Source organism: Hylobates moloch, unplaced genomic scaffold (assembly GCF_009828535.3).
Source record: "Hylobates moloch isolate HMO894 unplaced genomic scaffold, HMol_V3 SCAFFOLD_19, whole genome shotgun sequence".
In the NCBI taxonomy this organism is placed as follows: domain Eukaryota; kingdom Metazoa; phylum Chordata; class Mammalia; order Primates; family Hylobatidae; genus Hylobates; species Hylobates moloch.
In genome coordinates this window covers 39,254,980-39,266,009 of record NW_026652294.1, presented here as the reverse complement: position 1 = coordinate 39,266,009, position 11,030 = coordinate 39,254,980, and the positions used below count along the sequence as shown (strand labels likewise).

Genomic DNA, 11,030 nt, shown 5'->3' with positions numbered 1-11,030 from the left:
AAATTTTTTTTTTTTTTTTTGAGACAGAGTCTCACTCTGTTGTCCAGACTGGAGTGCAGTGGCGCAATCTTGGCTCACTGCAACATCCACCTCCCAGGTTCAAGTGATTCTCCTGCCTCAGCCTCCCGAGTAGCTGGGATTACAGGTGCGTGCCACCACACCCGGCTAATATTTGAATTTTTGGTAGAGAGGGGGTTTCACCATGTTGGCCAGGCTAGTCTTGAACTCCTGACCTCAGGTGATCTACCCACCATGACCTCCCAAAGTGCTGGGATTACAGGCGTGAGCCACCGCACCCAGCCTACATTTATTTTTTATTTTTATTCTTTTTTGGAGACAGGGTCTCACTCTGTCACTCGTGCTGGAGTGCAGTGGTATGATCATAGCTCACTACAGCCTTGAGCTCCTTGGCTCAAGTGATCTTCCCACCTCAGCCTCTTGGGTAGCTGGGACTACAGGTGTACACCACCATATCCAGCTAAGTTTTATTTCTTAATTTTTTTAGATACAGGGGTCTGACTATATTCCCCAGACTGGTCTCAAACTCCTGGCCTCAAGTAATCCCCCTGCCTTGGCCTCCCAAAGTGCTGGGATTACAGGCATGAGCCACTGTGCCCAGCCAACTATACTTTTTACTGTTATTTTAGAATGTACTCATTCTATTTATATAAAGCAAGTTTATTTTGGCTGGGCACCATGGCTCACACCTGTAATCCCAGTGCTTTGGAAGGCTGAAGCAGGAGAACTGCTTGAGCCCAGGAGCTCAAGGCCACAGTGAGCTAGGACAGAACCACTGTTCTTCAGCCTGGGTGACAAAGTAACACCCTGTCTCTAAAAAGAGAAAAAAAAATCTGACTTGAGAAAGAAAATGCAGATTAAAAATAATAATAATTAACAAAAAAGAGAAAAAAAAGTTTACTTAAAAACAGTATGCCATGTTATATTGACAGTAGCTTAATATATATCTCATATTTACCATGTCTTTTTTTTTTTTTTTTTTTTTTTTTTTTGTTTTGACAAGGTCTTGCTCTGTTGTCCAGGCTGGAGTGCAGTGGTGCAATCTCCACTCACTGCAACCTCCTCCTCCCAGCTTCAAGTGGTTCTTGTGCCTCAGGAGGCTGGGACTATAGGCGTGCACCATGACACCTGGGTAATTTTTTTTTTTTTTTTGAGACGGAGTCTCACTCTGTCACCCAGGCTGGAGTGCAGTGGCGGAATCTCAGCTCACTACAAGCTCCGCCTCCTGGGTTCATGTCATTCTCCTGCCTCAGCCTCCCGAGTAGCTGGGACTACAGGCACCCGCCACCACACCTGGCTAATTTTTTGTATTTTTTTAGTAGAGATGGGGTTTCACTGTGTTAGCCAGTATGGTCTCGATCTCCTGACCTCGTGATCCGCCCACCTCAGCCTCCCAAAGTGTTGGGATTACAGGCGTGAGCCACCGTGCCCGGCAGATGCCTGGCTAATTTTTGTATTTTTAGTAGCAACAAGGTTTCAGCACGTTGGTCAGGTTGGTCTTGAGCTTCTGATCTCAGGTGATCCACCTGTCTCAGTCTCTCAAAGTGCTGAGATTACAGGTGCGAGCCACCCTGCCCGGCCCACCACGTCTTGATTGCGTTATTTTCTCTTGTGCTTAATTTATTCTCATGCTGTTTTGTTCATCATGGCTCCTAAGTGTACAAAATTCCTGGATAATATTGCCAGTAAGAGGCTGTGTGGATTGAGTAGCAGGCTATGCTATCTAGGTTTGTGTATGTACAGTTTATGAAGTGGGCACAATAATGAAATTACCTAATAACCACATTTCTCAGAATGAGTTGTCCATCATTATGTGACACGTAACATAAGCCAACACATTAAAAACTCACCACTAAAGTGTTCCGTAAGTTCCCTCCCTGTAGCCATCCTGTGCTGGGGAGAAAGCTGGCTGGATCCAGAGAAAGGTGGCAGGCTCTTACCTGGCTCTGGGGCCTCCTTGCTTATGTGGTCAGCTTCCATGGACCCAATGCCCCCACTAAACATGATGGGCTTGATCCACTCACGCCGCTGGCCGTCTGGGAGCTGGAGGCCCAAGGAGCGGGCGAAGCCTGGAGTGTGAACATCAGAGGGACCTGTCACTCAGTTCCCCCAGTGCTCGCCCAATAGCACAGCCCCCGGGTCGCACACCCCACCCACAAGCCCCTCTGGATGTTTGTCATCCCTCCACACCCCCAGCCTCACCAGCCAGCACTGGTTCCCCAAACTTGTTGCCATAATCAGAAGCTCCATTACTGGCTTCAATGGCAACCTCCAGGGGCCGGGCAAAGTTCCCAGGATACTGGAAGCTTGGATCCTCCCAGGGCAGACTGTAACCTGGGAGGGAAGGAGAGAGAACTGGATGAACTGAATGAACTGTGAAGACAGGCCGGAGCAGCCTGCATCCTTCAGGAAGAGTCAAGGCCACCAAGGACCACCTGCATGGTTGCAGTGTTCCACTTCAGGAAGTCCTGTTTTAGGAAGCCGTAGAGCCTGCAGCGAGGCACTGGTCTTCTTTCCACCACCCACACCAGCCTTCCCCCGAATCTCACGATCAGAGTTACACAGGCTGTTTTTTTTTTGAGATGGAGTCTCGCTGTATCACCTAGGCTAGGGTGCAGTGGCGTGATCTTGGCTCACTGAGAGCTCCGCCTCCCGGGTTCACACCATTCTCTCACTCAGCCTCCTGAGTAGCTGGGATTACAGGCGCCCGCCACCATGCCCGGCTAATTTTTTGTATTTTTAGTAGAGATGGGTTTCACTGTGTTAGCCAGGATGGTTTCGATCTCCTGACCTTGTGATCCGCCCACCTCAGCCTCCCAAAGTGCTGGGATTACAGGTGTGAGCCACCATGCCCAGCCAAGTTTCTCAGGCTTTCTAAGAAACCAGATTTGAGGGGCAAGTGGTGATCATAAGAGCAACCCAATATCATACTTTCTGGCTGAATGAAGGCTAGTTTCTGGCAAAATAGTCTGGCCACCTCATCTCTCCAGGTCTACACTTACGACCATAGTTAGTGAAAGGCCAGTTATCCTAGAGCCCTTCCTCCTGAGAAAAGGCACACAGGATAACCCTATGACCTAACAGATAGAAGTTTGGTGCCTGCCAGGACAAGGAATCTGGAAGGGAAGGTGGATAGAGAAGAAGGAGATGGAACCTGGAATATGCAGATTTCCAAAGCAATAGCCGGCAGTGCCAGCCACCACGTGGGCCCCGCGGCCTGTGCACTGGACATCTCGAATCCGGCCCCCTGTGCCAGTGGTCGCACCACTAAAGGGGCATACTCCTGCAAAGAGAGTGGGGAGAGGTCTGGGTGCCTCAGAGACAAACCCCATCTCTGACCACCCCCACTGAAAATAAGGACAACCAGCTTCCCTGATTATTTTCCCCAGGCCCAGCCCAGGGGCCTGGGACCTTTGCCCTACCCTATTCTGTGATCTCACCTATTTCTCCAGGGAACCCAGCTCACCTGTGGGAAAGTTGTGAGTCTCTGCTGTGAAGACAACATGTCTCAGCCCTTGCTGTTGCCGGAAGGGGCTTGGCCGTGTAGGGTCCTCAGGCCGTAGGAATCGGACTTCCTTCCCCTGGATTGCACTGTGGACATATCCATCCTGGACCCTGCTTCCTTTCTGGGACCTACACTAACCCAACCAGGGCCTGGGGCCTCCCCTCCCCGGGTCCTGATGCCACCCCAGTCTAGGGCACAGCCCACCTGCTGTTATCACAGAATTTGAGGACGTTGTTGGGGTTCGAGGATTCCTGGGTGCTCATGATGGACTCAAACAGTGAGTGCATCAGCTTCTGCCCATCCACGTGGAGCTGGCCCTTGAAGAACCAGTGTCGGCTGTGCTCGCTGCAGGGGGCGATGCAGGGAGGGGAAGGCAGGTGGAAACGGGGTCATTTCTTAATGCCATGTCTTCTCACCAGCATTTAACAGCAGAGTTACAGCCAAATTCATACTTAGATAATAGATCAAAACATATTCCAAAAAGTCATAATCTTCAAGTATTCTGTCATTTTGGACTATCCAGAGCCAAAGTGAAGATAAAACCAAGATTTGAACGTAGACTCCTTGATGGATGACAGGAGCCCAGGCCCTCAGAGACTCAGGGAGACCCCTAAGCCAGGGGAGAGCCATGAAGGCGAGTCCCTGTGGTCTCTCCCAGCATCCATGGGCTCAGGTATCGGAACAATCCCATTCCTCCTCACCTATTGGACTGCGCCAAGTCAAAGGCCTCCACAGTGCTCGGGTTCCGCTGTAGCTCCTGGAAGCGCTTGGTGTAGAAGTCTAGGTCCCAAGAATCTAAAGCCAGACCTAGGAGACAAATCCAAGAAGAGGTGACTATGGAACTCAGGCAGCCACATTCCAGATCTCAGCACCCCTACTGGCCTATCCTGGGCCCTACACCTCCCTCCCCAGCTACTCACCAAGCTCATGGTTGGCCTTCTCCAGCGCAAGCCGGCCCTCGCCCAGTATATTGATAGGGCCATTGAGGGGTTCCGGGATGCTCTCAGGGGAGAAACTCTGGATGGGATGGGGGAAGTGCTGCTCTGTCATCCGGTCGTGCAGGGTAGCCAGAGCAATGGCTTCCACCTCAGCTGACGGGGGGTGGGCAAACTAGGGGTGCAGACACACAGAGGGCAAGGCGTGAAGAGTTTAAGAATGGAGAGAAATGGTCCACTTTCCTACCCTCTTAAGTCATGCAAGGCCAGCCCACTGCCACTCCATATAGCACTTTTTCTCAGATTACAAAAAGACACCCTTTTCCAGGTATGAATCCACGGCAGGATGCACAGATTAAGGGAAGCATAGGCTGGATTTCTGCCCCATTTACCCCTCAACCAGGTACTTTCAGGCAGTGAACAACTTGTACAACCATACAGAGCAGGCCTCAAGCCAGGAGCACCTGTCCCTGCTTCTCTCTAGAGCTTAGGGTCTAATCTTGTATCTCTGGCCCATCTCCTTCTCCTGATTCCCCATGACCTCACCGAGAGCCGGTAGCGCCGGGTGGTCTCCACACGATCCACAGACCCCAGCCCAGCAGCGTGGCACACTGACACAATGTTGGTAGATGTTGGGGTGGAGAAGTTCAGCCTGAACAATGGGCCTGATGGTTAGTACTGGAGAACCCCCGGCAGGCCTCAGTGGGAAGGTGGATCCTGCCCACTGCTGTCTGGACAACCTCCCACCGCTATCCCCTCACCATTGGCTTTCAGCCTCAGGCTGGGCAACAAGAAACCTGCTTTCAAAGTACACTCAAACCAAACCATAACTGTCCTCTAGCATCAAAACTATTTGATTTTTTTTTTTCTTTCTGTGAGACAGAGTCTCGTTCTGTCGCCCAGGCTGGAGTGCAGTGGCACGATCTCGGTTCACTGCAACCTCCACCTCCTGGGTTCACGCCATTCTCCCGCCTCAGCCTGCTAAGTAGCTGGGACTATAGGCGCCCGCCACCATGCCCGGCTAATTTTTTGTATTTTTTAGTAGAGACGAGGCTTCACCGTGTTAGCCAGGATGGTCTCAATCTCCTGATCTCGTGATCCGCCCGCCTTGGCCTCCCAAAGTGCTGGGATTATAGGTGTGAGCCATCGCGCCCGGTCAAAACTGTTTGATTTTAACTTGGAATCTAATTTATTTTGCTTTGAGAACATGTTTTGGAGCAGGCTGGGTCTTCAGAGGGATCTACCCAAATGGGGAAAGCACATGCGTGGTTTCCTAGGCAGGAAGTAGCAAAGAGCAAAGGAAAAACAAATCTCCCAAGGATCACAAGAGGAAGCAGAGAAAAGCAGGAGAAAGGGGTGGGCAGGATGAGATACTTACCTGGGCCCGACCTCCAGCAGCAGGTCATGGGAGCCAGGAAGGAGCCAGGACTCCCGAGCAACATCATCCAGCAATAAGGGGCAACCAAACAGCCACATCAGCTTCTTTGTCTCCTCAGCACTGGGGAGGGCCTCAGCTGCAGGGAGACAAGGCAAGGACACCTTGAGACACTGCCCCCCAGCACCGAGGCATGTCCCCCAACAATCTAATACCTGGGCCCAACCTGTCCAGTTCACATTGTAGCACAGTTCAGTCTCGACGCCCTGCAGCTCTGGCAGTTTCCCTTGCAGTTTCCTTAGAGTGTGTCCAGAGGCTGCCCCCTCGTGGCCAGAGGGACAAACATAGAAGTGAAGGACTGGGGACATCTCTGCAGGTGTCCTTTGCTGGAGAGATGTGTCCTTTGCTGCAGAGATGAATTAGGTTCCTAAAAAAATAACATTAACTGAGCCGGGCGCAGTGGCTCACATCGGTAATCCCAGCACTTTGGGAGACTGAAGCGGGTGGATTGCCTGAGGTCAGGAGTTCGAGATGAGTCGGGCACGGTGGCTCACACCTGTAATCCCAGCACTTTGGGAGACTGAAGCGGGTAGATTGCCTGAGGTCAGGAGTTCGAGATCAGCCCGGCCAACGTAGTGAAACCCTGTCTCTACTAAAAATATAAAATTAGCTGGGTGTGGTGGTGGGCGCCTGTAATCCCAGCTACTAGGGAGGCTGAGGCAGGAGAATTGCTTGAACCCGGGAGGCAGAGGTTGCAGTGAGCCGAGATCGCGCCATTGCACTCCAGCCTGGGCAACAAGAGCAAAACTCCGTCTCAATAAATAAATAAAATAAAAATAACATTAACTATGGCCTACCTGTTGATCTGATTTCAGATTTCAAGGAAAGTTGAGGCGTTAGGGATAGGGTATGGGAAAGTAATAGGGACATTTAGAGAAACAAGGTAACCTGAAAAATGTAACCTTGGAGATTTTAATGAACCTTGCAAAATGTGGTCTTTATTAATGTGGTAGGGAGGTGTACAGGTACGTGCTTGACACGTGTTCCTGGAGTACGTGCACTTTGCTGGGCCCCAGGCAAGGTCTTAGGAACACCGCTGTGAAACAAGACAGAAACTATGTCTGCTCTCACAGGGTCTATATCTTATTGGGGGAGAAAGGCCAAGTACCCAGACATTTCCAGTCCCGTGTGGTGAAGGTCAGGGGACTGTGGACACCAATCCTGCACTTTAGGTGTCAGGAAAAATTTCCTGAGAGAAATGGCATCAGCCATGGATTGAATGTTTGTGTATCTCCCCCTCCCAATTCATATATTGAAACCCTAATCCTCAATGTGTATTTGGAGGTGGGGCCTCTGGGAGGTAATTAGGTCATGAAAGTGGAACTCTCAAGAATGAGCTACTAATCTCACCAAACCTCTTATAATTTGCCCTTATAAGAAGAGGCCAAATTGGGTGGGGCATAGTGGCTAACACCTGTAATCTTAGCCCTTTGGAGGCTGAGGTGGGAGGATTGAGCACAGGTGTTCCAGACCAACCCGGGCAACATGGCAAAAACCCCATCTCTCTCAAAAAAGATAAAAAAATTCGCTGGGTGTACTGGCATGTGCCTGTAGTCCCAGCAACTAGAGAGGCTGAGGTGAGAAGATCACTTGAGCCTGGGGAGGCGGAGGCTGCAGTGAGCCGTGATTAAGCCACTGCACTCCAGCCTGGGCAACACAGTGAGAACTTGAGATCAGGAGTTCGAGACCAGCCTGACCAACATGGTGAAACCTCATCTCTACTAAAAAAATACAAAATTAGCTGGGCGTGGTGGTGCATGCCTGTAATCACAGCTACTTGAGAGGCTGAGGCAGGAGAATCACTTGAACCCGGGAGGCGGAAGTTGCAGTGAGCTGCGATCGAGCCATTGCACTCCAGCCTGGGCAACAAGAGCGAAACTGTGTCTCAAAACAAACAAAAACAAACAAACAAAAAAGATCTCTGATCGCAAAGCTTTTGTTTAAGAATTTATTGCTTGATGATATCATGTCATAAATTATTTATTTATTTACTTATTTTCTTTTTCTTTTCTTTTGAGATGGATTCACTCTGTCACCCAGGCTGGAGTGCAGTGGCACAATCTGGGCTCTCTGCAACTTCTGCCTCCTGGGTTCAAGCAATTCTCCTGACTCAGCCTCCCAAGTAGCTGAGATTACAGGCATGCGCCACCATGCCCAGCTAATTTTTGTATTATTAGTAGAGACGGGGTTTCCCCATGTTTGCCAGGCTGGTCTCCAACTCCTGACCTCAAGTGATCTGCCCGCCTCGGACTCCCAAAGTGTTGGGATTACAGGCGTGCGCCACCATTCGGACCCATAAATTATTAAAAAAAAAAAAATAGAATTGTTTAAGCAGGGCTGGGCATGGTGGCTCACATCTGTAATCCTAGCACTTTAGGAGGCCAAGACGGGCAGATCACTTGAGGTCAGGAGTTCAAGACCAACCTGGCCAACATGGTGAAACCCTGTCTATTAAAAATACAAAAAATTAGCCGGGCGTAGTGGCAAGTACCTGTAGTCCTAGCTACTCGGGAGGCTGAGGCAGGAGAATCGCTTGAACCTGGGAAGCAGAAGTTGTAGTGGGCCAAGATTGAGCCATTGCACTCCAGCCTGGGTGACAGGGCAAGACTCTGACTCAAAAAAAAAAGAATTGCTTAAGCAGATCCTGAATTCCAGCAGAACAGCTGACTCCACCAGCTCAAAGATTCCCACAGAAGCCAGGAGCAGTGGCTCACGCCTATAATCCCAACGCCTGTAATCCCAGCACTTTGGGAGACCAAAGCAGTGGACTGCTTGAGCCCAGGAGTTTGAGACCAGCCCTGGGCAACCTGGTAAGACCCTGTCTTTATAAAAAAAATTAAAAATAAGCGGGGCATGGTGGCGTGTACCTGTGGTCCCAGCTACTCAAGAGGCTGAGGCAAGAGGATCACTTGAGCCCATGAGTTTGAGACTGCAGTGAGCTACAATTGTGCCACTGCACTCCAGCCTGGGTGACAGAGCAAGACCCCATCTTTCTGTTTCTTTTTTTTTTTTTCTTTTTTTGAGATGGGGTCTCACTCTGTCGCCAGGCTGGAGTGCAGTGGCACGATCTCGGCTCACTGCAACCTCTGCCTTCCGGGTTCACGTGATTCTCCTGCCTCGGTCTCCCGAATAGCTGAGACTACAGGTGCACACCACCATGCCCAGCTAATTTTTGTATTTTTAGTAGAGATGGGGTTTCACCATGTTGGCCAGGATGGTCTCAAACTCTTGAACTTGTGATCCGCGCACCTCAGCCTCCCAAAGTGCTGGGATTATAGGCATGAGCGACTGCGCCAGGCAGACCTCATCTTTCAAATTAAAAAAAAGAAAACAAAAAAAGACTCCCACAGTGGAACCAAGTGAGCATGAGAATCAGTTTCTTCATCTCCCTGTTTCACGACCTCATCCTGCACTCTTCAATCAATGATTTTCACACTTCATCCCAATCCTACTCCAAACCCTTTTTTAAAAACCCTAGCCCCAAAGTACTCTGGGAGATGGATTTGAGGTTTCCTCCTGTCTCCTTGTTCAGCAGCCCTATGATTAAACCTCTTTCTCTGCTGCAACCTGGTGTCTTGGTGTATTGACCTCCAGTGTGCATCAGTCAACAGAACTATTACAGTTAATACTTTTAGCTTAACATTCAAAGGCCCTCCCCATCTCTCTCAAAGTACCTATCCAATTTCTGGTCCCAGTGCCTCTCAGCGGGACCCTGGCTTTACTCACCAAACTCTGCTGTTCCCCTAGTCTTGCCATCTCAGTAAACACTACCATCATCCAATTTGTTGCTCAAGACAAAAACACAGAAGTCATCCTTAATTCTCTTTCCCTCAGACTCTCTAAATCCAATCCACCAGGAAATCTATTTCCAATCATGTCTCAAATCTCTCATCTCTTCATCTCTACTACCTCACTCTAGTTCAAGTAAGCCACCACCATCACTCACCTGAACCAATGCATTAACCTCCTGACCACTGCATAACCACAATTCATTTGTCACACATCAGCATAAAGTGGATTATGGCTTCCCATTACACATGGTATAAATTCCAACTCAGTATCCTGGTTTACCAAGTCTGGCCACTCTCTGGCCTACCTTTCCAACCCTATCTCACACCATTCTCTGTTTCACCCACAATGCACCAACCACATTAGCTTCTTTTTTCTTTCTTTAACTTGCCAAGCTCAGTCCTGAAAGGCATTTTTTTCACCCTGACAAATGCATGGCTAGCTCTTTCTTGTTATTTAGATTTCTGGTGATTCGCCTTCGTGGAAAAGGCTTCACTAACCACTCAAGTAGTTACTGTCAGATGGCCGGCCCTATTTTAATTTCCTATAAAGCGCTTATCACTATCGGATGTTTTTATTTTTCGCTCTATATTCTCCACTAGAAAAAAATCTCTACATGGGCATGGGATGTTGCTGCTTCGTTTCCATTGAATTACCAAGACTTAGAACAATACCAGGGCTTGGAACGCAAAAAAATTCTAAAACTTGTGGACTGACTGAATGAACTCTTGATTCTCACCACTCTTCAGCCCCTCTCCCACTTTCAGGACAGTCTTCCTGAAGGCATTTTGTTTATTAAGTCACTTGATTTCCGTCTATCATTCCCAGTAAAATATAAGCTTCAAGAGCTCAGAGACAGGGTTTGCGTGCATGAGGGCTGTATCCCATGACCAGCATAGTGCCTGATATAAAGTAGGCGGCCTGCTGACTTTCTGTTAGTTGAATCCATGAATGGGACAATGGGGCTAAGTTTACATGGGGGTCGGCCATGCCTGGGGTCTGCGGAACGCACGCAAGATAGGACGAATGGACGCCTCCACTAAAGCAAATACGCGGGCACCAAGTAGACACAGCTCGGCCCGGTAGGGATACTGAAGCGGTCAGACCAGGCTTGGGCTAGATGACGAAACGCTGCACCTGGAGGAGGATCCAGGTCCGCACGCGGTAACTATACTCACGTGGAAGGTGCACTCGCGGCCACAGAGCACCTCGAATCGTCGCGCGCGCTTGTTACGTCATCCGTTTGCGCCGCGGGCAGAGACTGGACCTGCCAGCGCCGGGGCGACTACGCCCCGCCCACTTTTCCCAGCCACTCGGCAGGATTCTAGGTTCTTGGTGGGGAGAGGTT

The 11,030-nt window shown here is 49.8% G+C and overlaps 1 protein-coding gene across 1 annotated transcript in view; it reads right to left on the bottom strand.

The window, feature by feature from the left end:
• PFAS (phosphoribosylformylglycinamidine synthase) overlaps positions 1 to 10,935 on the bottom strand; it is a 20,533-nt gene extending 9,598 nt beyond the window's left edge. The window contains exons 1-11 of the mRNA XM_032138468.2: positions 10,861 to 10,935; positions 6,060 to 6,260; positions 5,837 to 5,972; positions 5,005 to 5,110; positions 4,444 to 4,633; positions 4,225 to 4,330; positions 3,728 to 3,868; positions 3,485 to 3,609; positions 3,173 to 3,301; positions 2,221 to 2,352; positions 1,959 to 2,087 (exon numbers count right to left, since the gene is read on the bottom strand). Of these exons, the coding sequence (XP_031994359.1) occupies positions 1,959 to 2,087; positions 2,221 to 2,352; positions 3,173 to 3,301; positions 3,485 to 3,609; positions 3,728 to 3,868; positions 4,225 to 4,330; positions 4,444 to 4,633; positions 5,005 to 5,110; positions 5,837 to 5,972; positions 6,060 to 6,201 (1,336 nt within the window). The 5' untranslated portion in view covers positions 6,202 to 6,260; positions 10,861 to 10,935. The remainder of the gene's footprint in view (positions 1 to 1,958; positions 2,088 to 2,220; positions 2,353 to 3,172; positions 3,302 to 3,484; positions 3,610 to 3,727; positions 3,869 to 4,224; positions 4,331 to 4,443; positions 4,634 to 5,004; positions 5,111 to 5,836; positions 5,973 to 6,059; positions 6,261 to 10,860) is intronic.
• Positions 10,936 to 11,030: the final 95 nt, after the last annotated feature.